The sequence below is a fragment of the Tursiops truncatus genome, chromosome 3 (assembly GCF_011762595.2).
Source record: "Tursiops truncatus isolate mTurTru1 chromosome 3, mTurTru1.mat.Y, whole genome shotgun sequence".
NCBI lineage: Eukaryota > Metazoa > Chordata > Mammalia > Artiodactyla > Delphinidae > Tursiops > Tursiops truncatus.
In genome coordinates this window covers 101,054,191-101,071,676 of record NC_047036.1, presented here as the reverse complement: position 1 = coordinate 101,071,676, position 17,486 = coordinate 101,054,191, and the positions used below count along the sequence as shown (strand labels likewise).

At 42.1% G+C, this 17,486-nt stretch overlaps 1 protein-coding gene across 2 annotated transcripts; it reads left to right on the top strand.

Moving 5' to 3' along the window:
- Positions 1-4,468: 4,468 nt before the first annotated feature.
- On the top strand, positions 4,469-17,019 carry PPIC (peptidylprolyl isomerase C). 2 transcript variants are annotated; one of them, XM_033853112.2, is made up of 5 exons: positions 4,469-4,670; positions 11,001-11,114; positions 11,576-11,669; positions 14,528-14,712; positions 16,325-17,019. In XM_033853112.2, exons 1-5 carry the CDS (start codon positions 4,554-4,556, stop codon positions 16,385-16,387), a joined length of 573 nt encoding a protein of 190 aa, XP_033709003.1. In that variant the 5' UTR covers positions 4,469-4,553; the 3' UTR covers positions 16,388-17,019. The 2 variants fall into 2 exon arrangements, with proteins under 2 accessions (XP_033709003.1, XP_004329863.1); XM_004329815.4 differs by having other exon boundaries at positions 4,473-4,670; positions 16,369-17,019.
- Positions 17,020-17,486: the final 467 nt, after the last annotated feature.

Here is a 17,486-nt window from a genome sequence, read left to right as displayed (position 1 = left end):
CAGTTAGGGATGGGAGAAATGGGTATCTATTTTTTTGGTTTTATTTTTAGTTTAAATAAATTGAAAAAAATAACCTAAGTTCTTTGTGTCTTAGTTTTCAGGATTCTTTCTTCTCAGGAATGTTGTTATTCATGGATTAATAAAAAGAAGAATTTGGCTTACACAACAGTGAGAGCTAAAATACTTGCCCCTGACACACACACCTATTAGAATGGCTAAAATCCAAAACACTGACAACACCAAATGCTGACAAGGATGTGGAAGAACAGGAACACTCACTTATTGCTGGTGGAAATGCATAATGGTACAGCCACTATGGAAGACAGTTTGGCAGTTTCTTACAAAATGAAACATACTCTTACCGTATGATCCAGGTATCACTCTAAGAGGTATTTACCCAAAGGAGTTGAAAACTTATACCTACACAAAAACCTGTGCACAGAGTTAATAGCATCTTTATTCATAATTCCATAACTTGGAAGCAGTAGGTGAATGCATAAACAGTGGTACACCATACCATGGAGTGTTATTCAGCAATAAAAACAAATGAGTTATTAAGCCATTAAATGACATGGAGGAAATATAAATGCATACTGCTAACTGCAAAAAAAAAGAGTCTACTTCAAGGACATAGAAAATAATAGGAAATTAAACTCAAAGAAAGAGAAGGAAGGAAATAAAGTTAAGAACATAAACTAATGAAATAAAATCAAACCAAACATAATCATCAGCTCCATTGATGGAGCTGTTGAAGAAAAAAGAAAAATAAATAGCCAATGTCAGGAATGAAAAAAGAAGACCTGACTATAAGTTCTGCAGACCTACAAAATTATAAAAAGATACATTAAATAACTTTATGTAAGTAAATTTTAAAATATAAATGAAGCAAATTCCTCAAAATATAAATGTAAAAACTGACAGACGAATAGAAAATTTAAATAATCCTTCAACCATTAAAAAAATTAAACCTATAATTTAAAACTTTACAATAAAGAAAACTCTGGGCACAGATGGCTTGTAAGAAACATTCAAGGAAGAAATAAGGGCAATCTTTCACAAGTCTTTTCAGAGAACAGGAAAAATACCTACCATTTGCCGATTCATGTTAAGGTGCTAGAATAACCCTGATTAAAAAAAAAAAGTACTGACAGGAAATTCCAAAAAAGAAATTTTAAAGTTGGTCTGATTTGTGAATATAGATGCAAATATCCTGAACTTAAGAATAACAAACTTACCCATTAACATAAAATTGGAATGTTGGTGATTTGCTTGGTCTGAACTGGAAAGCCAGAATCAATTTATTTACTGTTTTTGTTTTCCTGAACTTCATTTCAGAAGTAATGCCTTTTTTCAGTTCTTGTTAAGTTTGTTTTATATATATATATATATATATATATATATATATATATATATATATATATATATATATATATATATATATATATATGGCAATAGAAAAAAAGGTCAATACATGTTGGGCGTATTCCAGAAAGCAAGGATAGGTTAAGATTTAAAAATCAATGCAATTCACCACATTTACAGATTAAGGGAATATCACCTGATTATTTTGGTTGATTTCAATACATGATGTTGATTTAATTCATGATAAAACCTCTTAACAAACTAGGACTAAGAAAGGAACTTTCTTAAGTCAAAAAAGAGTATCCCCACCCAAAAGAACATTCAGCAAATATCAGACTTAATGATAAAATATTGAAAGCTTTCCTTCTGGCATTAGGACGGACAAGTTTATTATTAGTTTCCTAGGGTCTTCACATGGTGTCTTCCTCTGTGTGTGTCTTTGTCACTCCTCTTTTTACAAGGACACCAGTCGTATTGCAGTAGGGCCAACCTACTCCAGTACAATCTCATCTTAACTTGATTACATCTGCAAAAAACCCTATTTGGAAATAGGATCACATTCACATATACTGGGGTTTAGGACTTCAACGTACACTTTTGGGGGCAAAATTTAATCCAAAAAACAAGGACTCACCCTATTGTCACTTCTTTTTGTACTGAAGGTCCTGGCCGTGCAATAAGGCAAGAAAAAGAAATAAAAGGTATAAAGATTAGAAAGGAAGAAGTAAAACTGTCATTATTCATGAATAATATAGTTGTCTCTGTAGAAAATCCTAAATAATTCACAGATAAAATATTAGAATTAATAAGTTTAACAAACTGGTCTATTCAAGATTAATAAACAAAATTTATTTTACTATGATGTAATACCAAAAAACAAAAATAAGTGTTTAAAAAGATATAATTTATAATAGCAAAAAAACAAAACAAAACCAAAAACCAAACACCTTGAAATCAATCTAACATGTGTAAGACATTATGAAATCTTACTGAGAGAAATTAAAGAAGATCTAAATAAACACAGGAATATGACACATTCATGAACTGGAAGACTCAATGTTACAAATATGCCAAGTCTTTCCAAAATGATGTATACATGCAATGCAATTCCAATCAAAATCCCAGTGGGATTTGGAAACTGACAAGCTGATATGAACTCAAGTTTATATGAACACAGAAAGCATCAAGAATAGCCAAAAATCTGTTGTACAAAGTGCTGAGACTTGTACTAGTAAAATTGAAGACTTACAATAAGGCTATTTTCATTAAGACAATGTGGTATTGGCACAAAGATAGACAAACATGCCAATGGGACAGAAAAGAGGGCCCACAAACAGACCCATGCATGTAGGGACACTTGTTCCATGACAGAAGTAGCATTACAGAGCAGTAAGTAAAGAAAACACGTTTCAATAAATTATGCTGAGACAAGTGGAATTCATATGGAAAAAAAAATTCGACCCCTAGCTTGTGCTGTGAACCAAAATAGCTACACCCAAAAACGTGGATGAATTTCACAAACAAATTTGAGCAAAAGAATACATAAGATTCCATTCACACAAAGTTAAAACAAAACTAAATCATATTGGAAGAAGTCAGGATTGTGGTTAATTTAGGGAGAAAAAAGTGTTAATAGTTGCGAGAGGGTACAAGAGGAGTTTCTAGAGAGCTGGTGAATATTTCATTTCTTTAGATGGGTGGGGTTCTAGCTGCATTTGCTTTGTGATAATTCATTGATTTGTACATTTACATTTTGTGCACTTTTCTTTATTTGTATTAATCTTCCCAATAAAATTTTTAAAAAGTAGACACATTCACTCACTGAACAAATATTTATTGAGAAATCACTATACACCAGACATTGTACTAGATCTGAATCAAAAGGAATAAATATAGGCATAAGCCCTGTGATACCCTTAGCTTGCTACGAAAGGGGGACTCCCTCTTTATGTGGGGTGAAGGTGATAAGGAAAGGCATTAGATCCTTCACTGGGCTGAAACATCAAAATAGTTCAGAAGTGTTCTGTCCAGCCCTCAAAAGTGGTGGTTACTCTTTGTATACACTGGAAGGTTCCAGGGTAATTTGAGATCTACACTTAGTTATATATAGGAATCCTATCTGCTTACCTAAGTAAAATCTTGTCTCGAAAGTCATGGCACTAGCCCCTAAGAAAACCAAGAGAATACTATTATTAATTTGCAGTTAATTTTGGCGCTATTACACTAAAATAAAAAAAGTTCTTTGAAGTTCTAATGCAAAAAGCATTGAGTTTTAAAACAACATTGTCCTGATTATAAAATACATGCTCAATGTAGAACATCTGGGATATCAGAAAATTACAAAGAAAACAAAAATCCATTTTTCTATCACCATAGCTACTGTAAATGTTTTGGTACATTTCTTTCCATTTTTAAAATGCCTTTATACATTTATTTTCACAGTTGACATCCGAATTTCTACGTGATTTTGCAAACTGAGCTTTCCATTTAAAAATATGAGCATTTCCCCATGTCATTAAATAACTTTCCTAAACATAATTCTTAAGTTTGTAAAAATTATATCCCCAACTTGAAACATCTCAATGAGAGGTCATTCATCATGTGTAATCGAGTCGAAACATCCGGGGTCCCAGAGTTCTGAGAGGCGTCCAAAACTTAGCTAAAGCCTCTGATGGAACATTGGAACCTGGCAGGCGCGGCGGAGGCTGCTCCAAGGGCAGCTGCGGTCACAGACCGGGACCCGTCCGCAGAGTCCCCAGCCCTAAGGCGCGTAAGTTGCCAGGAGGACCCGGAGCCCGGAGAGTCCTCGACTTTCCATCAGGTTTAATACGCGTCTACGCTGTAAGTTCCTGGCGATACCCCAGCGCACACCTCTCAGCTCCCGGGTCCGGGCCGAGCCCGCAGCACCCGAGCAGCGCTGGCTCGCTCCGGATCCCGGAGCCCAGAGCAGCCTCTGGGTGGCTGGATTCGGCTGCGCCCTCCGTGGCGCGCCACTCCCGAGTCCTTAGCTCGGGTCGCTGGGCTGAACTTGGGAGGAGGCGCCCTCGGTTCCGGGCCTGCCCAGACTGCCCCATTCCCATCACCCCCGCCCCGAACCGGGAGCGCGCAGGCGCAGCCGGCCGAGAGTTCCACCAGCGGTACCGGAGCCTGCGGTTGCGCCCGAGGCGCTGCCCCCGCTGCCACCCCTCACGATGGGCCCGGGTCCCCGGCTGCTGCTACCTCTGGTGCTTTGCGTGGGGCTCAGCGCTCTCGTACCTCCTGCGGGAGCGTCAGGCGTCCGCAAGCGAGGCCCCTCGGTGACGGCCAAGGTGACTGGGCGGCGGGCAGCAGTTTCCCCTCGTGCTGGCCGAGGGGATGGGAGAGCTTTGGGGACTGGAACCTCAGGGTCAGGGGCGGCGAGGAGGGGGCTTCCCGGGCGCAGAGGACGGGAGGCGGCCGGGGGGCTAGGTGGCAGGAGGCTGCCCGCGCGCGGGGGCCCGCGCTCTCCCGGGAGACTGTGGGGGCGCTGGGCCCCCGCCGCCGGCTGTCTGAACTTTGCCTGGGAGTTGGGAGAAGCTTCCGGAACCGGCGGGCCCTTTCTTCAGGAAGGAGACCGCCGAGTACTTCCTTCGCCTTGGCGGGGACTAGGGAATAGAAGCAGGAAGAATGCGGGAGGGACGGGGACTGGCGGAGGAGACGCGTTGCGAGCGGAGGGGTTGCAGCTGGGCCGCCCGCCGCGGGTGTCACCTGACCTGGCAGATCCCAGGTCCAGCCCCTGTCGCGGTGGGGTCGGGGCAGGCATTACGTGGCCTTGCTGAAACCAAGGGCTATCCTCCTTTTCCAGTATTTAGGAACGACCGTCCTCCCCGGGGAGGGAGAGGTGCGCTTTTCAGACTCTGGCGGCTGGTGGGTGGACCCCAGGGCTTGGGGACGGTGCTAGCAAGGCACAGGCGGCTCCAGTATAACTGAGGCCAGCCTTTTGATCACGATTGGGGGGTGGGGTGGGGGGACATCTGCCATAGACTGTGTCTTTACAGCTTCAGGTCCTTCCCCACCATATTTAGCCAAGGTTAAAGGATAATGGGAGGGTGCAGGGAGAGATAGAGGGAGGGAGGGAGGGGATGATTTGGGGCCCTTGATGACCACTTCTAGAAAACCCAGTGGCAGGGGTGTCTTGGAATCTGGAAGGAGGGACAGCTGCAGGTGGTCTTAACAATCGGTCCGGTGTCTGCCAGTAGAAATGATACTGTTGGATGCTTAAATCCTCTACCACACACCCCACCCGAGGATGGGGGAGGACAAGGGGCGGGGGAGGTTCCGCCCAACATCTGACGTAGCCTAAGAGTGAACAGAAAGGCCGTGCTGCGGAGTACGTGCGGTGATAAACTGAGCTTGTTGGCTTTGAGCACTGATTCTCCTCCCAGCCCCTTGATCTTTGGGGCTTATCTAGCTTTGGGAAACGGCTTATACAAAGCCACATAGCTGAAGGGGGGGAAGTGGGGGGGTGTTCTTCCAATCTGCAGATACTATTTGGGTCTCATGGGATAAGCCTTAAACATAAAATTCATGAAGTTGAAATGATGAAGGAAATAAACCCGGAAATAGATTGGGTGACATTTAAAAATACCTGAAGGGTGAGAAAAAAAAAAAAGCCTGGTAAAGACTTAGGAGGCAAAGGGAACTGCATATGCAAGGCCTCCAGACAGAAAAGTATGTTCAGAGGATGGAGAAAGGATGGTGTGGCTTCAGCCCAGGGATGAGAGGGGGAGTGGCTTGAGATGAGGTTCTGGGTGAGCAGCAGCAAGATCAGGTAGTGCCTTCCGGGCCACAGTTCGGAGTATGGGTTTTAAGGCAATTATTCTCATAATTTGAGGTCTTATTCTAAGTGCAGTTATAGCTGCTGAATGGTTTTAAGCATGGGATTGACATGATCTCATATATGCTTTTAAACAATTACTGTGGTTGTTCAGTGGAGAGTGAACTGGGAGGTCTTCAGGGCTCCAGGTCAGAATCTGGATGGTGGTGGCTTGGATTAGGGGGGGTAATGGTGGAAATGGGGAGCCAGGGAGGGACTAGAAATCGACTTTTGAAGTGTAACTAACAGGACTTGCTGACTGTTTAGATAAGGGTGGGAGAAAGGGAGTAGGACTGTCAGATGAAATACAGGATGCCCAGTGAGATGTGAATTTCAGATATGCAACAAATAATTTGTTACTGTGAGAACGTCACCTATAGTATTTGGGAACAGGCTTACCTGGGAAGCTTTTAGACCTACCAGTGCAGAGACTACCCCAGAGCAAGTAATCAGTAATCACAGTCTCTGGGAGTATGGAGCTGCGGTTGGGAACCTCGAGGAGAGGGGAGGAAGCTGGTGGCTGCAAGAGGGGAAGAGTTGGGGCATCTTAGCCCCAAGTCCAGGGTGCTGTCACTGAGGGAGTTTTCAGGACTCTACTTTTGGAACAGTCACTCAATCTATCTCCTTTTTTCCCACCCCATTTGTCATTACGTTCTAAAAACTGTGTAGGCATGTCCTTCCACCTTTTCAACTCTGTTGAATTACTTTTTCAGTGGACATTTTAAAACAACTAATCTATTGGAAAGTAGAAACATTAAAAAATGATTTCTCTGAGTGTGGAAAAGTAGATTAATTGGCCATCACTCTAGTTTATTGTTTTCCCCAGCAGTCTTTACCTTTTCCTCTGATTTTGTTTAAAAACAGGAATTTGTAAATGAGAGGTGTGAAGTGCTATTCCCCCCAGGGCCCTTTAATGGCACTCACCTTGTCCATGAATCCTGCTGCCAGTTGGACACCTCAGCCTCCTGCCCATCCGTGGAGCCTCGGGTTTGGGCTCCAGCTCACTAGTCTCAAAATCCACCGAATTAGTGTTTGCAGCCCTGCACTTCCCAGCAGATGCCATGGGCTCTGTGCAGGGTCAGACACCGAGACTGTAGAAAATACTGCTGCCATCTTTCCAGCTGCACTCATGTCACACTTTGCTGGCACTTCCCGCAGCTCTTGGAGTGGCCAAGAGGCTTCAGCTGGGGTAACAACAAGTTACCTAATGTCTGAGGCTCCTCCTCTGTTCCATTTCTATTTCCTCTGGAAGTGGAAAGAGAAATAATACCTACCTGCAGGGTTTTGCATATTAGATGTGATAAAGCATGTAAAATGCTTAGCCCTGATTGAAGTTCCTGATTAAAGAGGTCAATTGTTAGTGTTATTTGTGTTATGTTATTAATCCTCCTGTGGCAGTGCAGCCCTGAGAGGAATCATCATCTGGGTACAGATGACGAACAGGAGCTCAGAGCTGCCCAAGGTCCCATGGCCAGTTAGTGCTGGAGCTGGTTTGAGGACAGTTTCCTGGACCTCACAGCTCGTGTCCTTGGTGTCTTCCCCAGTTACTTTGGAAATGGAAGCAGGATTAACCCTACAGGGTTTGGGCCAGGCTATGTGAGTGCCTCTTGCCTCTTCCCCTGTCTCTCCCCACCTCCAGTGCCCTGTAATAAAAAAAAAAAATTTTTTTTTACTTATTTATTTTTGGCTGCATTGGGTCTTCGTCGCTGCGCGTGGGCTTTCTCTAGCTGCAGTGAGCAGGGGCTACTCTTTGTTACAGTGTGCGGGCTTCTCATTGCAGTGGCTTCTCTTGTTGTAGAGCACAGACTCTGGGCACGTGGGCTTCCATAGTTGTGGCACATGGGCTCAGTAGTCGTGGCTCGCGGGCTCTAGAGCACAGGCTTAGTGACGCACGGACTTAGTTGCTCTGCGGCATGTGGGATATTCCCGGACCAGGGCTCGAACCCATGTCCCCTGTGTTGGAGGATTCTTAACCACTGCACCACCAGGGAAGTCCCCCCGTAATTTTCAAATGACTTTCAAGGGCAGCCTCAAGGGAAAAAAGGAGTGACTGAGGGGCCAGCTCCTGAAGTGCAACATGGAATTCAAGTGCCACCTTTTCCAGGAAGCCTGCCCAGATCTCCATAGATAATCATCACTCTAACCGTGACATTTTATCTGTACATATCTTCTCGTGAAACCTGACTTCCCATTATAGTATAGCGAGTATCTATATGCTTTCTCTTCTGTGGGACGGTAAGCTCCAGGAGGGTAGGGACTTTGCAGCCCCACCCCTTGTCTAGCACGGGGCCTGTTCCCAAGGACACGCAGCAAAGTCACAGACGATATCAGGGTGAGAGGGTTTGCCTGGCAGCCACCCTGGGCCCACCTTCACCCTCTGTCTAGGTGTGTGTGCGCCCTGGTCCTCATTTAGTATCAACTGGCATTGAACTATTTAGGATTTTTTGAGTACCTGCGTGAGCTGACACTGCAGAGCACTGGGAATCTAAAAACACCGTTTCTACCCCTTAAGGGTTCCCTGCCTAGACAGAGCCATATTCATCATAAATCTCAGTCCAAGTGAACGCAGCCTCAAATTGAAATTTTGTCTTTCATGCTCCTAGTGTTGCCTAACAAAAGCTGGATCTCTTAGCTGGCATCCTTCCTTTGCCTCTGGAACTGGTGAGAGTCTCCCTTCCCAGCCGGCTGCGGTCAGAAGGGCTGTGTTGCTTCTCTGCACATGGATCACTTTTCCTGACTCAGTGCTTTGGTCCCAGAAAGAACTGCCCATCCTTGTCCCTGGAGGCTGCTCCCCTCCTTCCAGGCCTGCCTCCCATCACACCTTTGCCAGGATGCCTTCCTTCAGCCTTAACATTCCTCTAGAACAGGGGGTGTACAGTGTTCTTGGGGCATTTGTAACCTGGGGCCTTGTGCTATGGTTGTTCGTTTACTTGGCCTGTTTACATAAGCTCCCTTAGGACAGGGACTCCCTCCAGTAGCTTGTACCCTCACGCTGCCTTCTGCATGGATCTTTGACAAGTACTTGTTGACAATAAGATTTGATTTCATCATTTCCATTAGAGTTAGGGAAACTCTGCTATATTTTCTTGCCATCACGCATGAAGTTGAAGGATGCTGTGGTTTGGAAAAAAAATCATATTAATATGTGTGCTAGGCTGCGTGTAAGAAAATAAGATTTTTACTGAAGAGTGATGCTGGGTGACAGACACTTTTGCTTCATCTTCTTATGCTGCCCTCCCATATTTGATTCTCTTTGCTGTTGAAGTGTTCACAGGCTTTATTTCCTCTTCTTTATTTTAAAAGTCTGATAGGCTTTTCTAGTGTCTTATAGGGTGCTTCTTTACGATTACATACCCAATTCTTGTCCCAGTGCTGCTTCGTTATTGCCTGTTATTGAATTTACTCCTTGGTTCAGAAATCCCTTTGGAGAACCTGCTTCTCTTTGACCCCAGCTCTGCATGCTGGGCTCCTGTGGGTGTTAATGCAGCTTCCTGAATTGTCCTACTCCACTGCACTGCCCATTCTCAAGGGCACCGTCTTCTGTGCATTCTATGAAGTTTTACCATATAAATAATAATACAGTCTTTGCTGCTTTGGCCATGTAAAATTGCAAAATACCACATCATCCTGTGACAGACGTCCTGACGTATTGACAGAAGCTCTTGTCTTGAACTACAGCTTGACAGTCTTTACTTCGTGATTTTTCTAAACTGTACGACATCTTTTGTCTTTGACAACCCTTCTTATATTTTTTAAAGCCATCTCTTGAATGTCTTTTTTACCCATTCAAACAGTACATTGGTTCGTATAATCTAAACTCGCTAATAGAATGCCCTTTGACTCCATGGCCTTTTCAAGCATTCTATCTCAGAATCATCTCAACACAGTGATTTGTGAAGCAAGATGTATGTAATTTCATTTCAGATGAAACAGTTAAAAAAAAAGTCCAAGAGAGCTTTTAAAGTTTATCTGCAAAAAAAAAGTGACTCATTTCTGGATGTGTGCTTGCTCTTTTCTGTTCTAAACTGTTGTGACAGAGTAAGGACACGTTGTACATGTGCAGCTTTGGGGACATGATGACTGAATTTGGTGTCTGAGTTTACAGGGTAAATGGTTCTGTCAGGACCTGAGTGTAATGTTTGTTGTATTTTGGGTGCAGCTGTGGCCCTGGTGCCTTAGTGTGTCTGGACGTGAGTGGCAGGCCTTCTGCAGGAGTGTTGTGTGTTGTGATAATCTTTCATGGTCCCCTTGACAGCAGATGTCTACTGAGAACTCATTGGGAATTTAGCGCTGCTCGAAGTTATGAAAAAATAAATCTGGATGGTTAGACTGTTTCTCTCCTCACCATTTTTTTTCCTCCTGCCAAGACTGGAGAGCATTACCTCTCAGGAGACCAACAGTCTCCACTCTAACCCGTGTCCGCAGATCTAGGAAACGGGAGGCCAGAGCAGTGCTGGTCTGGGTTGTGGAGGGGAGAGGAATTCTTGAAGACATTACTGGCTGACTCTGACAGTATTGAGTCCAACTTTAAACCCAGTTTCTAGTACAGTGCCTGGCCTAGAGGTGGTGCTCCGTAACTGTTTGGTGAATGAATATTTGTGAGTGAAATGTACCCACAAGATGGTTTCAGAACTCCTTTACTTTATATCATGCTCCTTCATAAAATAGCTCCTTCATGCTCCTTTATAAAATACTGGTGGGCAGGGCCCTTGCATGGGGATCAGTTCTCAGATTATCATGTTCCCTTACCTTGTATTGTGGCTTTTTCACATTATAACCTTCTCTGCCTTTCAACCACACGCAGGTCTTCTTTGATGTGAGGATTGGAGATAAAGATGTTGGCAGAATTGTGATTGGCCTCTTTGGAAAAGTTGTGCCCAAGACTGTGGAAAATTTTATCGCTCTGGCAACAGGAGAGGTATGTCTCAGTTTTATTCCCTTTAACTGGGCAGAAGTAGATCTTCCTTCTTTTAAGCCAAACGTAAAGATGTATTCTGGGAAAATAAGTATTAAATTAGTAGATGAGATGAACTTGAGACATCTAACAATATTTTACTTTATTTTCCTAGAAAATCGCTATTCTTCAAGCCTTCAGTTTCCTCAGGGTTCTAGAAACTGACAGGAAACAGTCATCAAGTGAAAATGCAGACTTCTCTCTTTTTACTTGTGCAGGTTAATACTTTACCTCTATAGTTTATGTGTTTACTTTTCAGTCAGCTAATGATAAATTTCTATCAGTAAATTATTGCAGGCACCTAATCTAGTTCTGTAGATATTTTGTGTAATTTTCTCATTTTGTCATTTCCAGATAAACACTGGGGTTTATCTTACAGTATGGGTTATATCTACTTGTGTATTCAATTGACATAATCTCTTTAGAAAGGATATGGATATAGAGGAAGCAAATTTCATCGCGTCATCAAAGATTTCATGATTCAAGGAGGAGACTTCACCAGTGGAGATGGCACTGGCGGTAATGTTGTCTAACATTTTTCCTTTCCTGCTTACCCAGGTGAAACCTAAGATTAAGATGATGTATTTACCCAGCATATTGAATTCCCAGATTTAAGGAACAAAGTCATAAAGACAACCAGACTAATTTTTCAAGAAGGATTGAGTTGGGGTGGGGGTGCCGTATCTAACAAAATCTTGGTAGGTGTGAATGAGTGAGGCCTCCTAATTTGTAACAGTATTGCTTTGGTGTTCATTATCTTTCCATAGTGGAGGTATATTCATTTAGTAGGCTGTTTTGCAGTGCTTAAAATCCTAGACTTCTGGTATGTAGCAATACAGAAAGATGTCTGTCATAGCAAGGAAACGTAGACTGAAAAACTGTACCCTGGGGTGGCAGCCAGCTGCAGATGTGCACGTTGGTGGAGGGGGTCTGGGGACATCACGCCAGAATGACGAGGCTGGTATTTAGGTGGCAGGATTATAGGTGAATGTACCTCCTTCTTTCAAAATTCTTTCATTTTAATTGTCAGCTTTTTCAACAATAAAAAAATTAAGTAATAGACAACTTGTCAAAATTACAGTATACATTAATTTTTATCAACAAAGTTAGAATTCTATAAAGTACAAATAATTCAATTTATAGAGTTTAAGTATCTCTGAGCTTATTGTTTCTCATTGAGGATTCCAGCTACCCAGCTCCCTGGACTATTTTTCCCCAGAAATGTAGTGAATTCCTGAACACACACACAGTATATAACCACACAGAATTTAAATTTACTTCAGGTTTAAGATTTTTAATTCAGCAAATACTGGTTTTGGTGGATATTAAATTGCTAACTTTTTCAAGAAACAAGCCATTTTCAAGCACTATTGTTCATTTTATGTTTATTGCAATTTTTTAAATAACAAAATGGCTGCCATTAAATGTTTGGATTTGCCAGACACTTCAGGAGGATTACTTTTAGTCCCTGCAGAAATGCTGCCAGGTATGGGAATGTAGAATGGAGCACAGGAACATGTTCAGGTTACTTGGTTTCATGGGGTTGGTGAGGATGCTCAGGGTAGCAACCCCAGCTGCTGCAGAGCTGGGTCTCAGTGGAAAAGCCTGCAGCTCCAGTACGGGTCCCCTCAGGACTGGCACCCCACCGCCCTGCCTGGGGCCCAGCAAGAATGGTGATGGAGTTCTACTGTGTCCTCTTTTCTGTGTCCCTCTCTCTCTCTGCTTTCCCTGCTCTGTGTGTGTGTATGGGTTCACATGAGATTTGTAGATAGGACCTTTTGGATCATTTAAACTTTGCTACCAGCCCACCTCATATGTCACTTACCAACCAGCTATAAATGGCTTGCCTTTGGTATCCACTTCTGGTCCTTCTAACTGAGCCAGGATTTTTTTTTTCTGGGTAAGATGAATTATATTTGATCTAGTCTACAAAAAAAAAAAAAAAAAAAAAAAAGTCAGGTTTCCTTAAATTATTAAATATTGTATTAATTACTCAGATAAGTATAAAATAAGACAATTACAAAGGAGTGAAGTTGTTAAAATATCTAGTTATTCATTCAAAAGCCATATATTGCAAGATGTAAACCTTAAGAAGGAAAATAATTAGGATTCACAGAATGTCCTTACTAATTCCTCTACTGCAACACTTTGTAGATATTGTGTTTTAAAAGTTAACTACATTAGCTGTGAAGAAGTTTTGGTTGTATATAAATGAAGAAAAACACCTTATGTGAGACCCAAGTCTTAAGGAAGTAGAATTTTTGCCTGGTCCTTCACAAGTACTGCATAGTAAGAAAGGAGATGACACAAGAGCTAACTGAGCCAGGACTTTAAGGCTGGCCACCAATGGATAAGGAGCCCTGCAGCGGAGGAGGTGGGTGTGACAGTCACTCAGGGTGTTAGGGGATGGAGCAGATACTTTTCATGGTCTGTACTGTTGTTTTATAGGAAAAATGTGTTCTGCTCTCCCTGCTGCTGTGCTTGATCTCCAGCCCCCATGCCTGCCTTTGGTTCTTCCGTCCAAGGTTGGCTCCCTGGGTGCTCTCAGTTGCTGTGATCCTCTGTATCCTGATGAGCCCTGAAGTCATCAAGCCTAATGACTTCCAGGCTTGCGCTGTTCTCAGTGCTGAGGCTCTTCATGCTTAGGGAACCAGAGTTAGAGCCAGAAGGTCAAGTTCTACTCTGCTGTTTTCAAGTTTGATAACCTCTGTTTCCCATTCAAAATGGGAATGAGAAAACCTATTCTACAGGATTGTTGTGAGAATTTACTAAGGGTGTATATTAAGTGCGTATTGTACTCTGGTTGGCTGCAGAGGTAGGAGTGATCCAGGGCAAGTGACCTGAACCTCAGGACAGAGGTGGAGCCACTAGGTTCGCTTATCCACCTTTCCATTGGGCTTCACAATGTCATCCTGCCCTTCAGTTCCTTCTCGTTTCAGAGTGAAATCACTGACTTGCTTGTTCAGGGTTTGGGTCTTGGTTTGAGGCCAGAGGGCATCCTTCCATCTTGTGTCATACTTAAGGCTTTTGTTTATTTGTTTTGGTCCCTGATGCCCTGTTTCCTTAAGGAGCTAATTTTTTTTTTTTAAATTTTTTTGGCTGTGCTGCGTGGCATGCAGGATCCTAGTTCCCCAGCCAGGGATCTAACCCATGCCCCCTGCAGTGGAAGCATGGGATCTTAACTACTGGACCTCCAGGGAAGTCCCCGTTAATTTTATCCTCTGCTTTATTTCTCCTTATATTTGACCATCTTTTCCCCATCCCCACCTCCTACAGGGTTCTATTAACCAATCTACTCAAACCTTATATTCCCCTTTGAAGAATTTACTTTCATAGAACATCTGTTGTCTCTCCCCTTTTTGTTTTGTCTCACTCAGGTATAAGCATTTATGGTGAGACATTTCCAGATGAGAACTTCAAACTGAAGCATTATGGCATTGGGTGGGTCAGCATGGCCAATGCTGGGCCTGACACCAATGGCTCTCAGTTCTTTATCACCTTGACCAAGCCCACCTGGTTGGATGGCAAACATGTGGTATTTGGAAAAGTCATTGATGGAATGGTAACTTGATGCATTATTTTTTCTCATTCAAAGATTTATAATGAGAGTACTCTTAGTGATTTAATCTCCAAACGTGCTTGTTAGAGAGCCATAATTACATGCTGACTGGCCTCTTCAAAGGTGAATAAATTATATATGGTGTGGTATTTTTAATTGTTAGGAGCATTGGGGCAGAAGCTGGGGACTTGACAGGGAGAAGTTGAGTACTTAATTCATCTCACACTTGAAATAAGTGGAAACTCTTTTTAAAGTAACCAGATAAAATCCCACATGTACATACAATGAAATATTATTCAGCCTTAAAAAGGAAGGAGATCCTGTCACATGCTACAACATGAATAAACCTTTGGAATGTTAAAGAAAACAAGCCAGTCACAAAAAGGCTGTATGAGTCCATTCAAATGAGGTATCTAATGTAGTCAAATACATGGGAACATAAAGCAGGATGGTGGTTGCCAGGGGCTGGGGGGATGAGGAAATCGGGAGCTCGTTTCAGTGGGTATCTCTATAGATCTTCAGTTTCATAAGATGAAAAAGTTCTGAAGTTTAGTTGCACAATAGTATGAATATGCTTAAACTAATGAACTGTACACTTAGAAATGGATAAGACGGCAAATTTTATGTTATGTGTTTCTTACCACAATTCAAAATAAAATATTTTTAAAAGCCCTGAGCCCCATGTGGTTTATTTTTAAAACTCCTGAGCCTCCAGAGGTGGGCCCGCGAATAAGCGTGTTAAAAAATTGTGGTAACATGTACACAACATAGAAATTTCCATTTTAACCATGAAATAAGCAGTTTTTAAAGTGCCACAGGTAGTTCGGATGTGTAGCTGCTGCTTTAGGTACACGTGTGCACATATGAACCCACACACACAATCTATTTAGAAATATATATTATTGGTATTATTAGAAGAATGCTGGTCGTTTATCTTAAATTAACCTAAGTCAGCCAGAGACCGGATTAGCTGACACCATGTCCAAAGCGCTCAGAGACTTTGTTGCTGTTTTTGTCTCAACGCTGTTTGGGAAACTCATCAGAAGTCCACTTGCCTAGTCCTGGCCCAGTATGTGACATAAATTAGTCCATGAGCTTGTGAAGCCTTCCGGAGTAGAGAAAGGGGCCTTTTACACGACTGTGGGGTTGGGGTTACATTAGTATCAGACTCAACCTGTAGATTACTGGCTGGGGTCGGCTTTAAAATGGACAAACCCAAAACTAGCTCCACTACTAAACTGCTTTCTGGCTCATTTTCTTATGCCTAGACCTCTTATACAGTGGAGCTGAAACTGTCTCAAATTCCACGTTAACTCTTAAGTTGGGTTGTAACAAGTGAATAGAAATACTTTTTTTTATTAGCACTAGATGTTTGCAAAAATATCTAATTTTTTTAGAATATAAAATGCTAATAAAAAGAAGAGAGGAAATTCACAAATATGCTCTCTGATTAGCAAGCTAGTGGGTAAATTTTATTCTGTTATATATAAATTTCCTGACTAAATTTTCCATAGTTATCTTGCATGGTTTTTGTAATTATAGAAAAAGCAAAAACAACTTATTTCCCACTAGGGCTTTCAGACTTCACATTGATTTTACCTCTTGATCACCACAGTTGCTGGTCAGAAGTGATCCATGGGTCTACTTTTCTCTCACCAGACAGTGGTCCACTCCATAGAACTGCAGGCAACTGATGGGCATGACCGTCCACTCACCAACTGCTCCATCATCAACAGTGGCAAGATAGATGTGAAAACGCCCTTTGTGGTAGAGGTCGCTGACTGGTGATACAATGGGCAGAAAACAAAGAAGAACACACTCTGCCAGGGGTGTGTGTGTGTGTGTGTGTGTGTCTGTGTGTTGATTCTTAAAAGTTACTGTTTTGCTTTGTTTTTTAACTTTATTCTGTTTTCTACCCCAGATCACAGGAAGGTTATAGAAAGCAACCACTCAAAGTTTAGTTAGCATGAATTTTGGTAAATCACTTGTTGAGGGACTTTGCACTTAAAAGACATATCCCTTTCCTCCAATGGTGCTGTTTTTAAATTAGAAAACTTTGTATTGGCTATTTTCTTTTGAAGAACACAGTCATTTCTTTGCTGGATTCATTGTGACCCCCAGATTCAGTGATGCTGAAGATTTGTCTGAAAAAAGATGGGAACAAGAAGTTTATTACTTTGTATTCAAACAGAAATTCTTTTCAGGTAAAGGGAGATTTGATTAGTATTATCTGATATATGTCACAGGGACTTCTACCTAATGAAAGGTGCTTTGGTATTCTCTATATTAAATACTTTTTATGTAGATCAATTATTTTTGCAAGACTTTCTTTTAACCTGAAGTGCTTTAAAACAAAATATACAAAATATATGCATTTTAATGTTAATAATGAAAGATTAGCGAAGATTCTATAAGTCAAAATATTAGCACAGCTGGATCATTTGGGATGGGAGTGCACAGAAAGGATGCCTGTCCATATCCCAAATACTTGAGCTGATTATTCACTAATTTTTACTCTGTGTAACATGTTTAGAAATTTCCCTTGAGTCCAGTTGCAACAAAAAGGAGTCTTTCTTCACTTACATAGTGGGGATGAAGATTCGGGCTGTACTTAAACTAGATGGGAAAGTAAAATCTTATTGGTGGGGCCTTGTTGTAACATACCTGGCTGTACCAGAATGTGCCTGATCTCTGTTCAAATGGGAGTGGTAGTTGTTAAATGGCCCCATTGCTTCTCCCCAAAATTACATCTCTTGAGCTGTATTCTAAGAAAACCG